We start from the raw sequence: 26,718 nt of genomic DNA, 5'->3' as shown, positions 1-26,718 counted from the left end.
TTGACCGAAGACAACAGCACGGTTAAAGAAAATTGGGAGTTATAGAAGCTGAATAATTTTTATGAATAAGATTTTGCACTTGTGTACATCCCTGCACAGTAGCCCAATTCTGCACATTGTCCTACAGGCGGAATTTACCCCAGATACTACCCAACTCCTCCAAATTTCACAAAAATGAGGGGAATGCTGAGACGTACTGAAAATTAGCAACAAAGAATTTTGTTTTGAAAATGTTCTCCCATTTTTTGCTCAGACATGGCAGTGGCTCAGTCCTGCACAACATTCTACGTGGCCATTGGTCACTCCAAAAATTAATTTCACTAAAAATGAAGAGGATGAAGAGATGTACCAAATATTTGAGTCACGGAAGTCAGAGAATTTTATTTTTAAAAAATGATTTGCATTTTGCATACAGTCTTGGCAAGGGCTCAATACTGTGCAGGCTTTTAACTGGGAAATTCACCTTAAACATTGCTATCTCCCCAAATAATTTCTCTAGGTCCAATCAGGAGTATTAAAGGGAACCTGTCACCCCGAAATTCGCGGGTGAGATAAGCCCACTGGCATCAGGGGCTTATCTACAGCATTCTGTAATGCTGTAGATAAGCCCCCGATGTTACCTGAAAAAGGAGAAAAAGACGTTATATTATACTCACCCAGGGGCGGTCCCGCTGCTGGTCAGGTCTGATGGGCGTCTCCGGTCCGCTGCGGCGCCTCCCATCTTCATTACAAGACGTCCTCTTCTGCTCTTCAGCCACGGCTCCGGCGCAGGCGTATTTTGCTCTGCCCTGTTGAGGGCAGAGGATAGTACTGCAGTGCGCAGGCGCCGGAAAGGTCAGAGGCCCGGCGCCTGCGCACTGCAGTACTTTGTCTGCCCTCAACAGGGCAGAGCAAAGTACACCTGTGCCGGAGCCGTGGCTGAAGAGCAGAAGAGGATGTCTTGTAATGAAGATGGGAGGCGCCGCAGCGGACCGGAGACGCCCGTCTGACCTGACCAGCAGCGGGACCGCCCCTGGGTGAGTATAATATAACGTCTTTTTCTCCTTTTTCAGGTAACATCGGGGGCTTATCTACAGCATTACAGAATGCTGTAGATAAGCCCCTGATGCCGGTGGGCTTACCTCACCCGCGAATTTCGGGGTGACAGGTTCCCTTTAAGCTCAATTCAATTCATCTTATTTAACAAAACTATTATTAATCATGGAAGCAATGGCTCAATCTTAAAACATGACCAAAAAAGAATAATTTTTTAGGCAGCCCTGGAATTACATTCCTAAAATGTTGATTTATTTTGACCACCACGCCGCAAAGAATGCCTAAAGGACTTGGGTATAAAACACATTAATGAGAATGTGAAACAGCAGGTATCATAGAACGACCTGTGAAAAACAATGGGAATCATCATAAGAAATAAAAAGACCAAAGGTGGAGTGAAAATTTGGAAGTTGCTCTTCCACTAAGCCTTGTTGCATCCTTGTCTACTAGGGTACAGTTGTCCATTGTAACAAATTTTAAAATCTTTTTCAAAAGATTCAGTAATTGACTCAGGGCCATCATCACATTCCAAAGGTGATTTCAAAGTAACACAAGCTTAAATGTCTATAGCTGTGTTATTATGGATCAACATACATGTTAAATATATGCAACAGATGAAAAGAAGGATACAAAATTTCCAAAACAGCTCTCTTTATCCAATATCGGTATGAGTACCACATGCAGAAATACACACACTTATAAGCTCTTGTTGCTAGTAGTGAGGTTAATAATGGTTGTATGAGCAATGTTTTGCCACACTAAATATACTCATGCGTGCAAATAAGATTAGTTGCTGGCAGCTTCTTTTGCAATTTTTAGTCAATGACTAATCTCAGATGTGCACAATGGGAGACTAGTAGTGATGAGCGAATATACTGGTTACTTGAGATTTCCCGAGCACGCTCAGGTGTCCTCCGAGTATTTTTTAGTGCTCGGAGATTTCGTTTTCTCCACCGCAGCTGGATGATTTACATCTAGTGGAGAAAATACGATAAATCCAGCAGGAAATTCAAGTAGAAATTGAAAAAAAAAATAATTTTTACTGGAAAAAAGTAAAAAAGAAATCGATTGCAGTACTTAGCAGGCAAGCAGAGGGAGGGAGCCTCCTCTGCTTTCCAATTGGTTCTCCTGCGACTTCATTGTGAGGGGCTGATAATTGCCATGGTGGCCTGACCTGTCATCATGACGTCACCTGGGTCACCAGAGCTCGAAAACTTGCTACAACATGTTTGACACATGCTGTAGCAAGTTTGTTAGTCAGTGAAGAACTGACAGTTTATACAGCATAAGAATGCTCCTGTATTCTTATGCTTTAAAAGCGATCAGACTTCAAAAAGTGAAAGCCCCCTAGTGAGACAAAGTGAGAAAGTTAAATAAAAGTGAAAACAAAATTGTAAAAATCTAAAAAAAAAAAAAAATCACAAAATAAGTAAAAAATAAAAATATATTGTACTGTACTCATAAATATTTTTATGAAAAAAACAAACAAAAAAAGTGCACATATTTGGTATCGCTGTGTCTAAAACTGCCTCACTATTTAACCCCTTTAGTGAACACCGCAAAAAAAATAAAGAAATAACGGAGCCAAAAATGATGGTTTATCATTATACTGACAGACAAAAGTTAAATAAAACACAATTAAAAAGATGAATGTGAATAAAAATGGTATCTCTGAAACCATTATCTTGTCCTGCAAAAAGCAAGCCACCATACAGCTCCATCAGCAGAAAAATAAAAAGTTAAAACTCTCACAATAAAGTGTTGCAAAAATATATTTTTTTTCTAGGCCGGATTACAGCCACAACTGTTCTCAATCAAGAAATCAGTTAATTAGGACCTGCCTGACAAAGTGAAGTAGATCAAAAGCTTCTCAATACATCTTGTCATGATCCAAATAAATTCTGGAACAAATGAGAAACAAAGTAATTGAGATCTATCAGTTTGGAATAAGTTATAAAGCCATTTCTAAAGCTTGGATGCCATAAAACCACAGTGAGCACCATTATCCACACAGGGCAAAAACTTGGAACAATGGGGAAACTTCCCAGGAGTGGACGGCCGACCAAAATTACCTCAAGAGCACAGCAACGACTTATCCAAGAGGTCACAAAAGAGCCCACAACAACATAAAAAGAACTGCAGGCCTCACTTTCCTCAGTTAAGGTCAGTGTTCATGACTCCACCATATGAGACTGGGCAAAAATAGGCTGTACGGCAGAGTTCCAAGACGAAAACCACTGCTGAGCAATGAGACTATAAATGTTTGTTTCAGTGTTGCCAGAAAACATCTTGCTGATCCCCAAGACTTTTGGGAGAATACTCTGTGGACTGACAAGACAAAAGTTGAACTTTTTGGAAGGTGTATGTCCCATTACATCTGGCGTAGAATAGCACAGCATTTTAGGAAAGAAACATCATGACAACAGTAAAATATGGTGGTGATAGTGTGATGGTCTGGATCTGTTTTGATGCTTCAGGATCTGGAAGACTTGCTGTGATACATGGAACCATGATTTCTGCTATCTACCCAAAAAATCCTGAAGGAGAAAGTCCGGGCATCTGTTCGTGACATCAAGCTGAAGTGCACTTGGGTTATGCAGAAGGACAATGATACAAAACACACCAGCAAGTCCACCTCTGAATGGCTTAAGAAAAACAAAATTAAGACTTTGGAGTGGTCTAGTCAAAGTCCTGACCTTAATCTGATTGAGATGCTGTGATATGACCTTAAAAAGGCAGTACATGCTCCGAAACCCTCCAATGTTGCTGAATTACAGCAATTCTGCAAGGATGAGTGGGCCATAATTCCTCAAGTGCGTTGTAAAAGACTCATTGCCAGTTATCGCAAATGCTTGATTGCAGTTTTTGCTGCAAATGGTGGCCCAACCAGTTATTAGGTTAAGGGGCAATCACTTTTTCACACAGGGCCCTGTAAGTTTGGATTTCTTTCTCGCATACTAATAAAGACCATCATTTATAAACTGCATTTTGTGTTTACTTGTGTTATCTTTGTCTAATATTTAAATTTATTTGCTGATCTGAAAAATGTAAGTGTGACAAACATGCAAAAGAATAGGAAATCAGGAAGTGGGCAAACACCTTTTCACACAACTGTATATTAAAAGCTACATTTTAATGATTTTACTCCAATTGTATTTGACAGTGAATTAGTATTTTACAATTGGGGACACTATATATTGATTGATGGGAAACTGAATGCATGTTTCTTGGACACAGAAAAGGCTAACTGATAATGCAGCGGGGGGGGGGGGGAGGAAGAATATGGAAACAACAACTAATAAAACAAGTGTGCTAAAAAAGTGTGTTTTTTTAATAAAATACAAACTTTTTATAGTACACAGTTACATTTACATTAGTGGAATGTTGGGAATTTTCACAGCTGCGACACATGCAGCCCCGGAGCCAAACAGCTGATCAGCTGGCACGCTCCATGTATCCGAGTTCCCTCTGCAGCTTATTCAGTAAGCGCTACAGTTTGCCAAATCAGCAGGGACCCGATCAAATTCGCTCATCTCAAGAAATTACCTTCAGACTGGGCTGCATGGACTCGGGACAGATGTCGGGAAGATTTAATGTCCCGCCACCCTGACGGATGTTTTGTTGAACTTCTCCACATCTGAGAAAATTGGATCACACTCAGAGTCTGATGAGAGTGGGATTAGCATAATAGGACCGATTTTCTTGGATGAGAGAAAATAGATCGTGTCACCCAAGACTAGTAAGGATACTTTCCCACAATGAGCTTTTTGTAAGTTTTTGATATTGCAGATTTTCTGTACCATTTCTGCCCTTATTACATAAACTACCGTATTTTCTGGTGTATAAGACGACTGGGCGTATAAGACGACCCCCAACTTTTCCATATAAAATATGGAGTTTGGGATATACTCGCCGTATAAGACGGGGGTAATCTTATACGCCCAGTCATCTTATACGGCGTGTGCGGTCCGGATGGTTCCCAGGGTCTGGAGGAGAGGAGACTCTCCTTCAGGCCCTGGGACCCATAGTCATGTAAAAAAATGAATAATAAAAAAAAAATATGGGATATACCTACCCTCCGATGGCCCCCGGCTCTCAGCGGTGCAAGTGGCGGCCTCCGTTCCTAAGGATGCATTGAGCAAAGGACCTTAGATGACGTCGCGGTCGTGTCGCCTCTCCTCCAGACCCTGGGAATCATCCAGGACCGCTCCCTGCACACGCCATACCGGGCGTATAAGACGACCCCGACTTTTCAGGTGATTTTCTGGGGTTAAAAAGTCGTCTTATGAGCCGTAAAATATGGTAGGTTTTCTCATTGCATTTTTTCACACGCAATTGTGTAAATGATATTTAGGTCTCATTTTTAATAAAGCTGCTTTATTTTTGATACTTCCTAGTATTTGGCTTTAACCAAACTTTATTGATACTGTGTTTCCATGGCAGAAATGCACTAAAATGCATGCGTGCCTGCAGATTTTGCACATCTAATACAAGCCTACAGGAAAAAAAATCTGTGCTTAAAACTCGGTGTACCCTCAAAAGAAATTGACATGTTAAAGATTTGAAACATGTACCGCAAGTCAGTTTATGTTGAGTTTAAAAAAAAAGCACAGTGTGCAAGAGATCTCTATAAATACCATCGACTTTGCTGGACGCTGTATTTTTGAAACAGCCAAAATAAGCAGCGTCAAAAACTGCCTCCAAAACTCTTTGTAGGCTCACAGCCTTACTATGTTTCTAGAAATGCTGCATACCAAAAAATAAGGAGCTGCAGAAATAGTGGTCACACTAGAGCCTCGACACTTGTGAAATGGCACATAAGCCACATACTGGTGGACACCAGTATTATGAATGAACATGGCAAATTAAGGTTCTGTTAAAGGTTTTGCAGGCTGGAGCTTCAAGTTGAACTTCTGTATAAAATATTACACCTAATCAGATTTGATACTATCCTAAGGGGATTGTTCTCTAAAAATAGTCCAGCGGAATAAGAATGCAATGACCGTCCCACAACACTTGTAATGACATCTCTCTGTTTATGTATAGACAAAGCCTAACAGGAACAACCAGAACAGATGATAGCATGACCTTCATGTCATTTGCTGGTTTTCCTCCTGTCTTTTTAACCTTCTTTTCATTGATTCATTTTACTAATGAGAATCACTAGCAATGGATAACTGGATTGCATGAGAACAGTTACATGGACACGTACACCTTTTTCCTTCTAGAAACATGGAAACCTCTTGCTATTGAATGAAAGAACTTTTTGAAGAAGAATTTCCGACTACAAGCATGGCGGATAACACGGCTAACATTCACACAGGAATTAGGAGTCTTAGATTGTACAACAAATTTATTTGGAAAATGTATTTTTTTGGCAATTGTAATGCTTCACAAAAGATTAAAACATTGGGGCAGATATACTATTATACGTGTGCCAGATTTCTAATGAAATTGTGCAAAATGTTGGCAAATGTTGGAGCATATTGGCACATCTAGCTAGACCTATGTATTATATGTCCCACATGAAAATGTGGTATGTTTTCATGTGGAGTGTGCAAGATAAGGTGGCAGTGTGTGCTATATTTCACCAAAATATAGGAGTAACATTGTAAGCAAACCAAGAGGTGGTGTAAATTTAGCCAAAAGTAGGTAAAGAGGCACTAAATTTATCATCCAGCATGAGCCACTGTGATACATTTGGCACATTTTAATTCAATTCAAACATACACTATCTAAAGTTAGGCAAAATTAGTAAATCCATCCCATTGTTTTATTGCAACACTCCATGTACAACCATTTCATTAGTTGAAATATATTCTCTCCAGTGGTGATAAATCGATGATTAATAGTACACAGTTTGTACCTATATTGTGTACTTATAATTAGCATGAAGCTCTGGATTAACATCATAGATCAGGTTTAAGAGTTGCTGTAGCACATTCTCCTTGGATTTATGATAGTTGGCATTATATCCTTGTATATTCTGACTAGTCTGTTCATCAATCTTTGTGGCCAGGTTTCCTTGGGATCCCATTATCTGGGGAAGAAATACAATAGGAAATTAAATTGGATCCACCTCTAAACTTAGAAAACTGATAATCTTTATATACAGTATAGTGATGTGATAACAGTCAAGACTACAACCAGTATGGTGAATGACAAATTGTTCAATCTATCTACACTGTCAGCAGAATTATTAGGCTAGTGAGTATTTTCATCATATCATCATTTTCATGCAGATTTTCCAACTCCAATCGGTATAAACCTGAATGCTTATTGGATTACATAGATCAGGTGATGTGTATTTGTGTAATGAGCAAGGTTGTAACCTAAGGATACAACTCCCTTTCTCAAGTTATTCAGAATTATTGGGTAAATTGTTTTACTCAAGCAAAATCGACCAAAAAAGAGACTTAACTGACTCTAAAAATTCAAAAATATTTAAATTCTTACAGAGGGGTGCACAGTACTCCTAAAACTGCCAAGATATTGGGGCATTATCACATAACTAGCAAAAGATTTGTTGCAAATAGTCAACAAGGCTGCAAAAAAAACATTAAGCGCCAAATATTTGAAAAGAGCCAAAAATAAAGCGGTCAGGAACCCATTATCCTCCAGTACTGCCATATTCCAGAACTGCAATCTCCCTGGAGTGCCCAGAAGTACGTGTTTAGTGCTCAGAAACATGGCCAATTTAAGGAGAGCTGAAACCCGACCAATGCTGAACAAGATACAGAAGGAATACTAGAACACTGTACCCAGTTCTGGGTACCACATTTTAAAAAAAGACATTGAAAAATTGGAGCAAGTTCAGAGAAGAGCTACCAGGATGGTGAGCAGACTGCAAAGTATTTTCTACAAGGAAAGATTAAAGTATCTGGGAATGTTTAGCTTGCAAAAAAAAAAGTCTAAAGGTACCGTCACACTAGACAATATCGCTAGCGATCCGTGACGTTGCAGCGTCCTGGCTAGCGATATCGTCCAGTGTGACAGGCAGCAGTGATCAGGCCCCTGCTGTGCTGTCGCTGGTCGGGGAAGAAAGTCCAGAACTTTGTTTCGTCGCTGGACTCCCCGCAGACATCGCTGAATCGGCGTGTGTGACACTGATTCAGCGATGTCTTCGCTGGTAACCAGGGTAAACATCGGGTAACTAAGCGCAGGGCCACGCTTAGTAACCCGATGTTTACCCTGGTTACCATCGTTAAAGTAAAAAAAACAAACGCTACATACTTACCTACCGCTGTCTGTCCCCGGCGCTGTGCTTCTCTGCTCTGGCTGTGAGCACAGCGGCCGGAAAGCACAGCGGTGACGTCACCGCTCTGCTTTCCGGCTGCCCGGCACTCACAGCCAGAGCAGAGAAGCACAGCGCCGGGGACAGACAGCGGTAGGTAAGTATGTAGCGTTTGTTTTTTTTACTTTCACGATGGCAACCAGGGTAAACATCGGGTTACTAAGCGTGGCCCTGCGCTTAGTTACCCGATGTTTACCCTGGTTACCGGCATCGTTGGTCGCTGGAGAGCGGTCTGTGTGACAGCTCTCCAGCGACCAAACAGCGACGCTGCAGCGATCCGGATCGTTGTCGGTATCGCTGCAGCGTCGCTTAGTGTGACGGTACCTTAAGAGAAGACATAATAGCTGTCTACAAATATCTGAAGGGTTGTCACAGTGTAGAGGGATCATCCTTATTCTCATTTGCACAAGGAGACACGAGAAGCAAACTGAAAGGGAGAAGATACAGATTAGAAAAAAAACTTTTTGACAGTGAGGGTGATCAATGAGTGGAACAGGCTGCCATGAGAGGTGGCGAGTTCTCATTCAATCGAAGTCTTCAAACAAAGGCTGGACTGACATCTGTCAGTTGGTTTAGTGAATCCCGAGCAGAGGGTTGGACACGATGATCCTGGAGGTCCCTTCCAACTGTAACACTCTATAATCCTATGGACTGGTATTATTAAAGATGAGCTAGTTAGACCTTTTCAGGTTGAAGATGGACTGAGAATTAACTCCCAAATCCACTGCCAGTTTTTCGAAGACACTTTCATAAATGGGGCAGTTATGGTGCAGGAAGACAGTCATCTCTCTGACAAGTGTCCGAAAGGCTGTAGTTGGTACGGCTCAAAAAGTTGATAGCTAACAGATTTAGAAACTGACAGACTACACGGATGAAGGACTTATGACTGCTATTGAAAAAAGGGCAGCTGTATTGGTCACTGATATACTTTTTGAAATGTCAGAAATATATTTTTGCACATTTTGAGTTGTTTGGTTCTTATTCTCACGTTCACAGATGAAAATAAACAATTGAGATGGAAAAAATTACATTTTCATGTACAGTATATCTGTCTATGTGCTGTTACTTACAGTTGTCTGGATACGTCGAAAATCACTCTCTCGTTTAAGCTTGTACTGATCAATATCGGCTGTCGCTTCTTCTTTTGCTTGCCTTAACCGCTTATTTTTTCCTGGATTAAGCAATAAAGAATATTTCAATGTTTAATTGTTTGTCTAGTAAAACATGGACATTTATGCTTGTACAGAACTCAATCATGTTTGGAATGACACTTTTTTAGGTTCTGATAGGGGTCAAAGCAAATGTTGCTCATTAGTAAGTCCAAAGGAATAGTTGCTCAAACGACAGTTGCCAACAACAACATGTCAAAAAGAAATACATAGGGAAAACAGTCCAAGTGCTGTGAGAACAATTGGTGGCTGTAGCTATCTTGCAATAAAAGGGTCATGCACAATGCTGTGTTATAACTGTTTTATATCAGGCTAACATAAATGTGCATGAGCCTTCTACAGTCCCTCCTTCTGCCTCAACCATCTTCTTGTCTAATGCGCGTGGAACCCATCTCACAAAAACAAATGGCATACTCCATTGTCCCCCATATGAATTGCTACAATGAATAATAATAATTTTATTTATGTAGCACTAACATTCTGAAGAACCTCACAATTCAGAGGTTACAAGTACAAACAATATCAGACATTAGGGTCTGATTTGCATCTGTTTTTCGGCAAGTTTTTAAAGCTTTGTGCTTTTTTTGTTTGCACCAATTTCACCTTCCAGTTGAACTTTTTCTGAAGCCCATTTCACATATGTTCATTAGTATATTTGCCGCTGTGGGTTAGGTTTAAGATTTCCAGTTGCTCATGCCTGAGTCAACATTTCTGGCATTTTTCAGAAAGTTGCCAAATTTGCCGCACATGTACTCCATTCACTTGAGCCCTTCCACCTACCTGGAGTGATTTTATGCATCGTAGAATTTTTTGATAACCATTTTCAACTTTTTACAAAATGTGTTACCCTTTGATTTAAGGTATGCTCTCACGGTCAGTAATCGGCAGTGCTTTAGACGCAGAACATGTCCGCTGTCTCCAAAGTGCTGCCGGCTTTTGAATGCAGGTGATTCCACATGTGTTCATTGAACTGTGCAGAATTACTTTATCGAATACATTGCGCGGGTGAAATTTATCTTGCGGACACTCGCGTCTCTGCAACATAAATTGACATGCTGTGGTCTGGAAAGACGCGCCGCATGTCCAGTTCCATGGGTGATCTGCAGGCATCTCAGTACGCATAGTGAAGATGAGATTTTTTGATATCCCATCCACTATGTTGTAACATCTGGATGTTGTGGGTTGGACGCTGCGTTTGTACGCAAGGTCCAACCTGCAGCGTTTACTGACCGAGGAAACGTACCCTTAGAACACAAGAGAAAAACACCATTTTTAACTTTACGCAAAATTCCCTAACTGGGTGCATTGATCAACTTAATGCAAAAAAATCTCAGTGAAGACAAGATAAAAGAATAAAATTGACATAGAAAAAGCACGAATGATGAATTGGACCCATAGTTCTTTAATTCATGCCAGAGTAACTGAAGGTCCAGTTCACAAGAGCTTATGATTTACAAGGAAGTAGTGATGAAGCAAAAAGTACTTGTACTGTATATATAGGCACCAATTCATCATTGCCATTGTGCCTGTTTTTTACCTAGTGTTGTGTGCTTTGTGCCTTTTTTGTTTGGACCCAATTAATTATTCTATTCTTTTAAGGCTATTTTATATGTGCTCACCTGTTTTTGTTGTTGTTGTTTTCTGCTTTGTAGGCAGAGTTAGAAATTTGAGATATTTTTTTTCCTGATTCATGAATTGTAACCTTTTAAAAAGTCGCAAAATTTGTCACAGCTCTGCTCTGTTCCAGTCCTCCCTTTGGTGTATTTTTGAGTATGCCAGTATTTTGCTGCAATTTTTACACCATTTAGCAAAAATGTGCACCTTTCAGTACAATACAAATAGTAAGGGTATGTGCACACGTAGAATGGTCCACTGTGGATTTTTCCACAGTGGATTTGATAAATCCCCAGGGCAAAAATACAGCGATTTTCCTGCGGAGTTATTGCGGATTTACAGCGATTTTTGAGCGGATTCCACTGCGGTTTTACACCTGCGGTTTTCTATTATGGAGCAGGTGTAAAACTGCTGCGGATTCCGCACAAAGAATTGACATGCTGCGGAATATAAACTGCTGCGTTTCCAAGTGTTGTTTCCCCTGCATGGGCACAGCGTTTTCGGTTTCCCATAGGTTTACATTGTACTGTAAACTCATGGGAAACTGCTGCGGAGCTGCAGCTGCGCATCCGCTGCGAATCTGCAGCAAAATCCGCATCGTGTGCACATAGCCTAAAACAAAAAAAACAGTTCAAGATGGAAGAAAAGACCATATTTTACTCTGCGCCAACTTTATGAATCCAGTGCTCTATTTTGTAGAACTTGGCAGCAAATGCTGCAACTAATATCACAAGACAAAATAGGAAAATGGCTTAAAAAACAAAACAAAAAACTATAAATGATGAATTGGGGCCAACAAGTACACAATAAAAAACAAATGCTGTGTCTCAATCCAACAAATATGTTAGTAGAGCCCCTGCTACAATTTTATTGCTTCCCATTCAAGACGGGTACCTATTAATCTCTGCAAGCTTTCCACGTAATTTCTCTAAAGTCGACATCATCCCATCCAGCATGTGTATAACATTACAGCGTCTGTACAACTATGAAATCTTTTGTTCACTTATGCAAATAATGAAAACTAGTCCTCAGCTCATGTCTATAGATCAACACTTCCTCTCGGCATCGGAATTTACTCACATTTACTGTAACTGAATTGATGTATAAGAAACCTCAAGCAGGAAGTGAACTTATCTCACAAATCTAGGGTAGAGGACAGAAAATGACAACAGCATTCTTCCTTTATATATAGGTGTAATTCTTTGTTTTTTTTTCTTATTTTATTGTTTTTTATTCTTGCTATTTTTTTTATTCTTTACCATAATATTCAAAGAAAGAAACAACATGTATGAAACGGATCTTGTTAGACAGAAAGCATACAAAGGGTGAATGTCCTGTGCTCGCAGGGTTGTTGGGTGTAAACAGCGGCGGCGGTCAGTGCTAGCCTGCTTCTGTATAAAGTACAACCACAGCTCGGAGTGTGTATGGTAATAACAGATCCAGACATAGGTATGTGCCCGTGCCCAGTGATAGGAGTGGGAACGAGATCACAGCTCCTCTGCAATGTCTAAAATGGAGATTTTCACGTATGTGTACCATGAATGTAAGATCTGTAGGTTTACAGTGGTTAGCAACAACCATTGCCAAAAAATGATAGGGAATAGTAGTACTGGCCACACCTGTGCGGCCACTCCCTATGGAAGCTAATATATGATAAATGTGGAAGCAACAAAAATAGTCTGCTCCTGTTTCCATATTTGAAGAGATCAGGGTCCCAGAGGGTGCATCGCTCACCCACCACAGTTCTAGGGCCTATTAAATTGGTATGCCATTCATTTAAGGCTGGCGTCACACTAGGCGTAAGTAAATACGGTCCATTTTTTATGGCCGTAATAGGCAGTAATTGTCCCAAAACACTGTTCCGTATTCAATGCCAGGATGCGATTTTTACGCACAAATTTATCCGTGTGTCATCCGTATGGCTTCCGTACGGCGATTTTTTTCTCGCAGGCTTGCAAAATGGACATATCATGGATCCATCGGCTCAAATATTCTTAAAAACATATATACAGTCTATATATGTATGTATATATATATATATATATATATATATATATATACAGTTAGGTCCATATATATTTCGACAGAGACAACATTTTTCTAATTTTGGTTATAGACATTACCACAATGAATTTTAAACAAAACAATTCAGATGCAGTTGAAGTTCAGACTTTCAGCTTTCATTTAAGGGTATCCACATTAAAATTGGATGAAGGGTTTAGGAGTTTCAGCTCCTTAACATGTGCCACCCTGTTTTTGAAGGGACCAAAAGTAATTGGACAGATTCAATAATTTTAGATAAAATGTTCATTTTTAGTACTTGGTTGAAAACCCTTTGTTGGCAATGACTGCCTGAAGTCTGGAACTCATGGACATCACCAGACGCTGTGTTTCCTCCTTTTTGATGCTCTGCCAGGCCTTCACTGCGGTGGTTTTCAGTTGCTGTTTGTTTTGGGGCCTTTCTGTCTGAAGTTTAGTCTTTAACAAGTGAAATGCATGCTCAATTGGGTTGAGATCAGGTGACTGACTTGGCCATTCAAGAATATTCCACTTCTTTGCTTTAATAAACTCCTGGGTTGCTTTGGCTTTATGTTTTGGGTCATTGTCCATCTGTAGTATGAAACGAGGACCAATCAGTTTGGCTGCTTTTAGCTGGATCTGCGCACACAGTATGTCTCTGAATACCTCAGAATTCATTCAGCTGCTTCTGTCCTGTGTCACATCATCAATAAACACTAGTGACCCAGTGCCACTGGCAGCCATGCATGCCCAAGCCATCACACTGCCTCCGCCGTGTTTTACGGATGATGTGGTATGCTTTGGATCATGAGCTGTACCACGCCTTTGCCATACTTTTCTCTTTCCATCATTCTGGTAGAGGTTGATCTTGGTTTCATCTGTCCAAAGAAAGTTCTTCCAGAACTTTGCTGACTTTTTTAGATGTTTTTTAGCATAGTCCAGTCTAGCCTTTTTATTCTTGAATCTTGTGAGTGGCTTGCAACGTGCAGTGAACCCTCTGTATTTACTTTCATGCAGTCTTCTCTTTATGGTAGATTAGAATATTGATACACCGACCTGCTGGAGAGTGTTGTTCACTTGGTTGGTTGTTGTGAAGGGGTTTCTCTTGACCATGGAGATTATTCTGCGATCATCCACCACTGTTGTCTTCCGTGGGCGCCCAGGTCTTTTTGCATTGATGAGTTCACCAGTGCTTTCTTTCTTTCTCAGGATGTACCAAATTGTAGATTTTGCCACTCCTAATATTGTAGCAATTTCTCGGATGGGTTTTTTCTGTTTTCGCAGCTTAAGGATGGCTTGTTTCACCTGCATGGAGAGCTCCTTTGACCGCATGTTTACTTCACAGCAAAATCTTCCAAATGCAAGCACCACACCTCAAATCAACTCCAGGCCTTTTATCTGCTTAATTGAGAATGACATAATGAAGGGATTGCCCACACCTTTCCATGAAATAGCTTTGGATTCAATTGTGCAATTACTTTTGGTCCCTTTAAAAACAGGGTGGCACATGTTAAGGAGCTGAAACTCCTAAACCCTTCATCCAATTTTAATGTGGATACCCTCAAATGAAAGCTGAAAGTCTGAACTTCAACTGCATCTGAATTGTTTTGTTTAAAATTCATTGTGGTAATGTCTATAACCAAAATTAGAAAAATGTTGTCTCTGTCGAAATATATATGGACCTAACTGTATATATATATATATATATATATATATATATATTCAGCGCTAGATGGCAGAAAAGCTGGTAATTCAATTTTCGGCTTTTCCTATCTCCTTCACAAACCCGACAGGATATGAGACATGGTTTACATACAGTGAACCATCTCATATCCCTTCTTTTATTACATATTCCTCTTTAGTAATGTAAGAAGTGTCTTTGTGTCAAATTTGGGGTCTCTAGCTATTAAATTAAAGGGTTAAATCCTGGAAAAATTGGTGGGGCTCCCGCGCAATTTTCTCCGCCAGTGTGGGAAAGCCAGTGACTAAGGGCAGATATTAATAGCATAGAGAGGGACCATGGTTATAGGACCCCCCCTGGCTAAAAAAAACTGCCCCCAGCCACCCCAGAAAAGGCACATCTGTAAGATGCGCCTATTCTGGCACTTAGCCTCTCTCTTCCCACTCCCCTGTAGCAGTGGGATATGGGGTAATGAAGGGTTAATGTCACCTTGCTATTGTAAGGTGACATTAAGCCAGGTTAATAATGGAGAGGCGTCAATTATGACACCTATCCATTATTAATCCAATAGTACGAAATAGTTAATAAAACACACACATTATTAAAAAGTATTTTAATGAAATAAAGACACAGGGTGTTTTAATATTTTATTATACACTTAATCCACCTGAAGACCCTTGTCACCTGAAACAAAGTTAAAAAAACAAACAACAATATTCCATACCTTCCGTCCTTACAGTCTTGTCCCATGCTGTAAATCCATCTGAAGGGGTTAAATCATTTTACACCCAGGAGCTCTGCTAATACAGCTGTGCTCCTGACTGCAAAACTTGGTGAATTAATGGAATGCAGGGGAATGTACTGTAGTTACCTTGAGTCGCGGTGATGCACCCTCTGCTGAATGAACTCATATGAACTCAAGCGTGGGAAAAAATTATGAAAAGTTCCCAGGCTCGAGTTCATATGAGTTCATCCAGCAGAGGGTGCATCACCGCGACTCGAAGTAAATACAGTACGTTCCCCTGCATTCCATTCATTCACCAAGTTTTACAGTCAGGAGCACAGCTGCATTAGCAGAGCTCCTGGGTGTAAAATGATTTAACCCCTTCAGATGGATTCACAGCATGTGACAAGACTGTAACGTCGGAAGGTATGGAATATTGTTGTTTGTTTTTTTTTTACTTTATTTCAGGTGACAAGGGTCTTCAGGTGGATTAAGAGTATAATAAAATATTAAAACACTCTGTGTCTTTATTTCATTAAAATACTTTTTGATAATGTATGTGTGCTTTATAAACCATTTCGTATTGTTGGATTAATAATCTGGCTTAATGTCACCTTACAATAGCAAGATGACATTAACCCTTCATTACCCCATATCCCACCTCTACAGGGGAGTGGGAAGAGAGAGGGTAAGTGCCAGAATAGGCGCATCTTACAGATGTGCCTTTTCTGGGGTGGCTGGGGGCAGATGTTTTTAGCCGGGGTGGGGGGGTGGGGGGTGGGAGGGTACTATAACCATGGTTCCTCTCTATGCTATTAATATCTGCCCTCAGTCACTAGCTTTCCCACTCTGGGGGAGAAAATTGTGCGGGAGCCCACACCAATATTTTCCGGGATTTAACCCTTTAATTTAATAGCTAGAGACCCCAAATTTGACACAAAGACACTTCTTACATTACTAAAGAGGAATATGTAATAAAAGAAGGTATATGAGATGGTTTACTGTATGTAAACCATGTCTCATATCCTGTCGGGTTTGTGAAGGAGATAGGAAATGCCGGCAATTGAATTACCGACTTTTCTGCCATCTAGCGCGGAATTAAATTATATATATACTGTATATATATATATATATATATATATATATATATGTGTCTCACTGACATATATATATATATATACCTATTCTATGTGTACATATTTATTCTACCTATTCTATTCTGTCAGTGTGATTTTACTGTACACCGCGCTGAATTGCCGGCTTTTCTATAGAACACCGCTGCGTATTTCTCGCAAGTCACACGCATGGTCCGTGTGTAATCCATAATTTTCTCACCCCATAGACTTTCATTGGCTTATTTCTTGCGCAATACGCTGACAAACGCAGCATGCTGCCATTTTCTACGCCTGTAACATACCGTAAATTACGGATGCGTAATATACGGCAAATAGGAGCTGCCCCTTAGAGAATCATTGGGCCGTGTGCAATGCGTATTTTCTGGACGTATTTTCTGCGCTCATACATCCGTAAAACTCGCTAGTGTGACGCTGGCCTAACTTTCTCATACGTATTACACAGGTGAAGTAGTCATTCTGTTCTGACCTTACGGGCGCCTGGAGATGAGCCTATGACAAATCATCTGATTTTAATCCAGAAAACTCGGACAATTTTTTTTCTAATTTTCATGCGTGTCCGTTTTTTACGCCCGTGTGACATTTGTTTGACATCCGTGTGTGATCCGTTTTCATGCATCTACATTAAAGCATGTACATGATCACATAGAGTTTAATAGGTTTACAACAGAAATCTAATATATAGATTAGTGTGTGTGTGTGTGTGTGTGTGTGTGTGTGTGTGTATGTGTGTATGTCCGGGATTGGCATCTGCACCGTCGCAGCTACAACCACACAAGTTTGCAGAGTCACACGTCTGGACCCCGAGAGCGTCATAGGCTATGTTGTGAGGTGAAATTTTAACCCCGCGCGTTCCAATTCACCAAACAATTTTGCCCCTATCTACATAATGGGGAAAAAGTGAAAGGAAAAGTGTTGGAGGCAAATTGACAGCTGGCAGATGTGAACAAGGGGGACTTAAAGAGTGAGAGCGATGGCACCAAAGAGTATATACCGTGCAGTTGCTAAGGTGGGGCCCCGACATGGGATACTCACCACACACGGGGAGATGAACACACACACAAAATGCGCCACACACTACCACGTGATTGAACACATATACCACCCTCACCACACATTTCACCACACATACACCAACCTCGCCACATAAAAGTCGAAACACAAAAGTCGCCGCTCAAAACTCGCCACGCACAAAACTCGCCACATGCAAAACTAGGCTCACGCAAAACTTACCATACATGCAAAACTCACCTCATGGAAAACTCGCCACATGCAAAACTTGCACACGCGGAAAAATTGCCACATGCACAAAAGTTGCATCACATGCAAAAGTTGCCTCACACAAAACTTGCACATACTCAAAACGCACCACACATAAAACTCGCCATGCGCAAAACTCGCCATGCGCAAAACTCGCCATGCGCAAAACTTGCTGCACACAACTTGCTACACTAACCTGTCACATGCAACTCGACACACAAAAAGTTGCTAGACGCATGTCGCCACACAAAACTCATCTCACAAAAGTCGCTACATGCATGTCGCCACATGCAACTCAACACACACAACTTGACACATAAAACTCGCCCTAAAACACACACAAGTCTGGTATTATCCTTCAAAAATAAAAATATGATTAATAAGCAGACAAACTACAAGAGCAACAAATGTACCATATAGGAAATACGGCAGCTGTCAGTCACATGACCTGTCTATTATGTGTATGTTGGAGCTAATATATACTGCCAGGGGGGAGGGCTTCCTGTTGGCTGGGGATTTATCAGGCTGCCAATTTGGCTTACAAATACTGAGATAAAAATACTGACCAAATAACGTGTGAATGCGGTCTAATACAGGAGGAGATGACATACAGATATATACTATATACAGACAGGGGAGATGACACACAGATATATACTATATACAGACAGGGGAGATGACACACAGATATATACTATATACAGGAGAGATGACACACAGGTATATACTATATACAGGAGGAGATGACACACAGGTATATACTATATACAGGAGGAGATGACACACAGTTATATACTATATGCAGGAGGAGATGACATACAAGTATATATTATAGACAGGAGGAGATGACACACTGGTACATACTATATACAGGGGAGATGACATACAGGTATATACTATATACAGGGGAGATGACACGTATATACAGGAGGAGATGACACACAGGTACATACTATATACAGGGGAGATGACACACACATATATACTATATACAGGGAAGATGACACACAGGTATATACTATATACAGGAGGAGATGACACACATATTTACTATATACAAGGGAGATGACACAGGTATATACTATATACAGGAGGAGATGACACACAGGTACATACTATATACAGGAGGAGATGACATACAGGTACATACTATATACAGGAGAAGATGACACACGGATATATACTATATACAGGAGGAGATGACATACAGGTATATACTATATACAGGAGGAGATGACACACAGGTACATACTATACACAGGAGGAGATGACACACAGGTATATACTATATACAGGAGGAGATGACACACGGATATATACTATATACAGGAGGAGATGACACACAGGTATATAATATATACAAGAGGAGATGACATACAGGTACATACTATATACAGGAGGAGATGACACACGGATATATACTATATACAGGAGGAGATGACACACGGATATATACTATATACAGGAGGAGATGACACACAGGTATATACTATATACAAGAGGAGATGATATACAGGTACATACTATACACAGGAGGAGATGACACACAGGTATATACTATATGCAGGAGGAGATGACATACAGGTACATACTATATACAGGAGGAGATGACACACAGATATATACTATATACAGAAGGAGATGACACACAGGTATATACTATGTACAGGAGGAGATGACATACAGGTACATACTATATGCAGGAGGAGATGACATACAGGTACATACTATAAACAGGAGGAGATGACACAGGTATATACTATATACAGGAGCAGATGACATACAGGTATATACTATATAAAAGAGGAGATGACACATAGGTATATAGAGGAGGAGATGACATACAGCAGGTATATACTTCATACAGGGGAGATGACATACAAGTATATACTATATACAGGAGATGACATACAGGTATATACTATATATAGGAGGAGATGACATACAGGTATATAGTATATACAGAAGAGATGACATACAGGTATATACTATATACAGGAGGAGATGACATACAGCAGGTATATACTATTTACAGGGGAGATGACATAAAGGTATATACTATATACTGGAGATGACATACAGGTGTATACTATATATAAGGGAGATGACAAACATGTACAGTGGGGCAAAAAAGTATTTAGTCAGTCAGCAATAGTGCAAGTTCCACCACTTAAAAAGATGAGAGGCGTCTGTAATTTACATCATAGGTAGACCTCAACTATGGTAGACAAACTGAGAAAAAAAAATCCAGAAAATCACATTGTCTGTTTTTTTAACATTTTATTTGCATATTATGGTGGAAAATAAGTATTTGGTCAGAAACAAAATTTCATCTCAATACTTTGTAATATATCCTTTGTTGGCAATGACAGAGGTCAAACGTTTTCTGTAAATCTTCACAAGGTTGCCACACACTGTTGTTGGTATGTTGGCCCATTCCTCCATGCAGATCTCCTCTAGAGCAGTGATGTTTTTGGCTTTTCGCTTGGCAACACGGACTTTCAACTCCCTCCAAAGGTTTTCTATAGGGTTGAGATCTGGAGACTGGCTAGGCCACTCCAGGACCTTGAAATGCTTCTTACGAAGCCACTCCTTCGTTGCCCTGGCGGTGTGCTTTGGATCATTGTCATGTTGAAAGACCCAGTCACGTTTCATCTTCAATGCCCTTGCTGATGGAAGAGGTTTGCACTCAAAATCTCACGATACATGGCCCCATTCATTCTTTCATGTACCCGGATCAGTCGTCCTGGCCCCTTTGCAGAGAAACAGCTCCAAAGCATGATGTTTCCACCACCATGCTTTACAGTAGGTATGGTGTTTGATGGATGCAACTCAGTATTCTTTTTCCTCCAAACACGACAAGTTGTGTTTCTACCAAACAGTTCCAGTTTGGTTTCATCAGACCATAGGACATTCTCCCAAAACTCCTCTGGATCATCCAAATGCTCTCTAGCAAACTTCAGACGGGCCCGGACATGTACTGGCTTAAGCAGTGGGACACGTCTGGCACTGCAGGATCTGAGTCCATGGTGGCGTAGTGTGTTACTTATGGTAGGCCTTGTTACATTGGTCCCAGCTCTCTGCAGTTCATTCACTAGGTCCCCCTGCATGGTTCTGGGATTTTTGCTCACCGTTCTTGTGATCATTCTGACCCCACGGGGTGGGATTTTGCGTGGAGCCCCAGATCGAGGGAGATTATCAGTGGTCTTGTATGTCTTCCATTTTCTAATTATTGCTCCCACTGTTGATTTTTTCACTCCAAGCTGGTTGGCTATTGCAGATTCAGTCTTCCCAGCCTGGTGCAGGGCTACAATTTTGTTTCTGGTGTCCTTTGACAGCTCTTTGGTCTTCACCATAGTGTAGTTTGGAGTCAGACTGTTTGAGGGTGTGCACAGGTGTCTTTTTATACTGATAACAAGTTTAAACAGGTGCCATTACTACAGGTAATGAGTGGAGGAAAGAGGAGACTCTTAAAGAAGAAGTTACAGGTCTGTGAGAGCCTGAAATCTTGATTGTTTGTTTCTGACCAAATACTTATTTTCCACCATAATATGCAAATACAATCTTAAAAAAACAGACAATGTGATTTTCTGGATTTTGTTTTCTCAGTTTGTCTCCCATAGTTGAGGTCTACCTATGATGTAAATTACAGACGCCTCTCATCTTTTTAAGTGGTGGAACTTGCACTATTGCTGACTGACTAAATACTTTTTTGCCCCACTGTATATACTGAGGTGAAAATGAGAGGTGTGAGGTGAAAATGAGGGGTGTGAGGTGAAAATGAAAAGGTGTGAGTGCAAAATGAGAGAAGTGAGGGAAAATAGTGGAGCGATCGGAAAATGACAGATGTGAGGTCGAAATGACAAGTGTTAGGGGGGAATGAGAGGAGTGAGGGGGAAAATGAGATGTGTAAGGGAGAAAATGAGAGATGTGAGGGGGAAATGAGAGGCGTGATGGGAAAATAAGAGAAGTGAGGTGCTATAACTAACCACAGATATTTACTATGCCCAGGCAATGCTGGGCTCTTCAGCTAGTCTATCTATAAAAATCGGGTGCAGCTCAGATGGTCTGTGTGGGATCTGAGTTTTCTTGCACCCATAGACTTGAATGACTGAGTCTCATCCGAGACTCAGAAGAAAGTAGTGCATGCTGCAATTTGTTTTCTCATGGACACTCTGACCGGGAAAAAATTTGTTCATCTGAACAACAGTATTGAATAACAAGGATCAGTGTGCTGTCAAATTAAAATTGGATAGCACACATCCGATGTATATGCTCATTTACAGTTACCCTAAAGTTACATTCACACAATTGTGTAAAATGTCCGTGTGCTACCAGATTTTTTTTTTTTATCGGATGGAAAACTGATCCATAGAGATTTGTTGCAGCCGTGTATGTTTTAATGCCGTTTCAGAGAGAACAAACTTTTAAAAGTCGTCTAGGTTCTTCAATAACTAGTCTGAGGCAGATCTTAGGCAGGTTTCCTCCGCTCTGCACTCCTAGACTGACAAGTCTGTCACTACACACAGGGAGAAAAGTGTCAGTCTAGGGGAGCGGGGCAGGGATAAGAATTCAGGGACTGGCTTTGTTCCAGTCACCTGAGACACATAGTCCTTGGACGACTTTACAAAGTATGTTTTCTCTGAAAACAGGGCATCATTTCAGAGGAGAACTTACACAGCAGCAATAATGCAGCCGGTGCTTGATTTGTGCTGCCTGTAGTTCAGTCAGCGTGGGTGGGCGGTATAGTGACTTCATAGTTACCACTGTTACTCAGCAGCGCTGGGGTCCTGGGTTCAAATCCCACCTAGACAACGCCTACAAGGAGTTTGTGTGTTCTCCCCGTGTTTCTGTGAGGGTACTCCTATCACACATGCCGATAGGGAATGTAGATTGTCAGCCCCATGGGGGGCAGCGATAATGTCTGTAAAGGGCTGCAGAATATTAAGGTGCTAATGGAAGCTAGTTAAATAAAATTAATGTAGTCAGGTTCCCTTTAATCATATCTCATTTGCAATAACCAGTGTGACCATTTCACAGTTCATTAGGGGTTAGTTACCCATCTTTTCAGGAGTCCTGATCATATACAGTAGCTGTAGGTAATAGACGCAGAGAAAGTATCATTGAATGCTACGAGAGATTGCCTTGGGCTGGAGTCACACTACAGCAAGATACGGCCGAGTCTCGCAGGTTAGCAGCAAGCTCTGGCACCGACACTCCGGAGCGGAGCGTGCGGCTCCATGTATTGCTATGCGGCCGCACGCTCCGCTCTGGAGTGCCGGTGCCAGAGGTTGGTTCTAACCTGCGAGACTCAGCCGTATCTCGCTGTGTGTGATCCCGGCCTTATAATAAATCTACTACATAAGCATTACTTAACATTGCCAGGGCCTCTGAATTTGCCATAAGAGAATAATTCCTGTATAGTATTTCTAAATTATAGGGCTTTTATTAAAACTTCATCGTATTTTATTACTCAGCTTTCCAAGACCCCTGAATGAAAAACTGTAGTTACGGAGCAGCGTGGAAGCAGTGAAACCTTATTGAACCATTCAGCAGTGGCAGAAAGGTGGACGAGCGTAGTGGCCACATCATGGCTGACTTCTCTTGACCAATATGTAGTAAGATTGGGCTGTGCAGTAACAGTATAGGAAAATAAGAGACATTGGCATTACACAGGCTGCGAGGCGAGCGATGTTGGATGTTTGCCGCCATAGTGGAGAAAATCTCTGTTATGTTTAGACATATATTGTGTGTCCATGCAATAGTCTCAGAAATAAATCTGCCGCTGGGTTGGGTGGTGGACATATTGTTTGCTATAGTAACTTTATGATCTTACAGAAAACCCTATAAACTTTAAGTGAGTTTCTGATCAAAGCCCTTGATCATTGTCGGGTTTCTTTGATTTTACCTCCCTTTGTTTGTGTATCATTTCCAGATGCATTCATCTTAACACATTTCTGACTATGGGACAGTTAATACAAAAGAGGTTTGTGATGCAGCCATCACGGTATTTCTAAACTAAAGTTGGGCCAATGTAAAAACACATGTTTGGGATTACATTTCTCCAGGGAGATGAAGCTGTAATCGCTGATATCTGCAGAGTAATTGTAATTTCCAATCTCCATGTACACAAAAAGGGAGAAGAAATAATCATTTAAAAAAGTGCAATAAAAAATGGTGAAGTTTCCAAAAGTTCTAAACTTACTCTTTTTGGCCTCTTCAAGTTTATCCTTGGCTCTTTTCTCAGCCTGAAGGAGTTGCTGGATGCCCTGGGACTGGCTGGCCATTCTGTGTCCACCTGTGTGGCCAGGTACAGGCCGCTCCTTTATACCCCGGCTGTTTACTATCATAACACTGAGAAGCTGCCTGCAGAACTGGATGGGGCCGCACACGTCTGGTTACATTGTGTTTTCAGAGCTGTTTGTGCCCAGTATATGTACAGTATATACACTATGTACACATCACACTGTGGACAAGACGGGCAAGGACGCCAGCAGCAAGAAGAAACACTGCTATGAACTATTAGTAAAGCTGAATTCATTCTGTCTGGTTGATTGAAAAATAGAACAAAGACATAATATAAAGTTTACGTTTTCCTTTTCTAAAGATTCCATATAGTTTAGATAACTATTTACCTTAATTTGTAAGCAGAAGGTTTAATCTCTGCTCTAAATGTACAACCAAATTCTAATTATTTATCTGCACTCTTCTCATTGCCCCCCTATTTCCAGCACACATATTACTGACCCCCATATCCTACACACATATCACTGCCCCCTATTTCCAGCACACATATCTCTGCCCCCTATTTCCAGCACACATATCACTGCCCATCATATCCAGCACACATATTACTGACCCCCATATCCTACACACATATCTCTGCCCCCTATTTCCAGCACACATATCTCTGCCCCCTATTTCCAGCACACATATCACTGACCCCCATATCCTACACACATATCACTGCCCCCTATTTCCAGCACACATATCACTGTCCACCATATCCTACACACATATCACTGACCCCCCATATCCTACACACATATCACTGCCCCCTATTTCCAGCACACATATCACTGACCCCCATATCCCACACACATATCACTGCCCCCTATTTCCAGCACACATCTCACTGTCCACCATATCCAGCACACATATCACTGACCCCCATATCCTACACACATATCACTGCCCCCTATTTCCAGCACACATATCACTGACCCCCATATCCTACACACATATCACTGCCCCCTATTTCCAGCACACATATCACTGACCCATATCCCACACACATATCACTGCCCCCTATTTCCAGCACACATATCACTGACCCCCATATCCTACACACATATCACTGCCCCCTATTTCCAGCACACATCTCACTGTCCACCATATCCAGCACACATATCACTGACCCCCATATCCTACACACATATCACTGCCCCCTATTTCCAGCACACATATCACTGACCCCCATATCCTACACACATATCACTGCCCCCTATTTCCAGCACACATATCACTGACCCATATCCCACACACATATCACTGCCCCCTATTTCCAGCACACATATCACTGACCCCCATATCCTACACACATATCACTGCCCCCTATTTCCAGCACACATCTCACTGTCCACCATATCCAGCACACATATCACTGACCCCCATATCCTACACACATATCACTGCCCCCTATTTCCAGCACACATATCACTGACCCCCATATCCTACACACATATCACTGCCCCCTATTTCCAGCACACATATCACTGACCCATATCCCACACACATATCACTGCCCTCTATTTCCAGCACACATATCACTGACCCCATATCCTACACACATATCACTGCCCCCTATTTCCAGCACACATATCACTGACCCATATCCCACACACATATCACTGCCCCCTATTTCCAGCACACATATTACTGACCCCCATATCCTACGCACATATCACTGCCCCCTATTTCCAGCACACATATCACTGACCCCCATATCCTACACACGTATCACTATCTCACTATTTCCATCGCACATATCACTGTCCACCATATCCAGCACACATATCATTGACCCCATATCTTACACACATATCACTGCCCCCTATTTCCAGCACACATATTACTGACCCCATATCCTACACACATATCACTGCCCCCTATTTCCAGCACACATATCACTGCCCATCATATCCTACACACATCACTGCCCTCAGGGCCAGACTGGGACTAAAATTCAGCCCTGGCATTTGAAGTTACACAGGCCCACTTGTCACATGGTGACTGTATAATATCTATGTACACTTGTAGGCAGGGCCGGTTTTAGGCAAAGTTTATAATGGGGCCCCAAATGCTAACATACTGCACATCACACAAAAGAATTTTGGTTGTATTTACATGGGCTGATCTCAGGCCGCTAAATGAGTTTGATCAACAATACTAAAGTTATTATTATTTTATTATTATTATTATAGCGCCATTTATTCCATGGCGCTTTACATGTGAGGAGGGATATACATAATAAAAACAGTAATAATAAACCAGAAACCACATAAAACTATGGGGCCACATATTAATATGATGTCTCTCAAGTATGTAGAAAATATCCCATAGTGTATTATTGGGCATATACGGACACACTGAAGTCCATAGAACAAACACCACAAGAAAAAAATCAGTGTACAAACGTCCACAAACTAATATTGAGGTCACAATACAAAAGGTTTATTAAATACACAAAACAGACCTACAGACAGGACAGGTAATAAAAGGGTAGCAGA

General features: G+C 41.1%; 1 protein-coding gene across 1 annotated transcript; it reads right to left on the bottom strand.

The window, feature by feature from the left end:
* Positions 1–6,370: 6,370 nt before the first annotated feature.
* Positions 6,371–24,265, bottom strand: ATP6V1G3 (ATPase H+ transporting V1 subunit G3). The gene is made up of 3 exons (XM_069737335.1): positions 24,135–24,265; positions 9,400–9,500; positions 6,371–7,075 (listed from the first exon to the last, which is right to left on the bottom strand). Exons 1-3 carry the CDS (start codon positions 24,214–24,216, stop codon positions 6,902–6,904), a joined length of 357 nt encoding a protein of 118 aa, XP_069593436.1. The 5' UTR covers positions 24,217–24,265; the 3' UTR covers positions 6,371–6,901.
* Between the last annotated feature and the right edge of the window lie 2,453 nt (positions 24,266–26,718).

This window comes from Ranitomeya imitator, chromosome 8 (genome assembly GCF_032444005.1).
Source record: "Ranitomeya imitator isolate aRanImi1 chromosome 8, aRanImi1.pri, whole genome shotgun sequence".
Classification (NCBI taxonomy): domain Eukaryota; kingdom Metazoa; phylum Chordata; class Amphibia; order Anura; family Dendrobatidae; genus Ranitomeya; species Ranitomeya imitator.
This window is presented reverse-complemented; position numbering and strand designations above follow the sequence as displayed.

What these genes read in the sequence shown, in the direction of transcription:
- ATP6V1G3 (XM_069737335.1), bottom strand. Translation starts at nt 24,216, where the DNA reads ATGGCCAGCCAGTCCCAGGGCATCCAGCAACTCCTTCAGGCTGAGAAA. An exon ending in ACTTGAAGAGGCCAAAAAGA is followed by an intron (nt 9,501 to 24,134) that starts GTAAGTTTAGAA and finishes TGCTTAATCCAG; the next exon opens with GAAAAAATAAGCGGTTAAGG. An exon ending in TTCGACGTATCCAGACAACT is followed by an intron (nt 7,076 to 9,399) that starts GTAAGTAACAGC and finishes TTTCTTCCCCAG; the next exon opens with ATAATGGGATCCCAAGGAAA.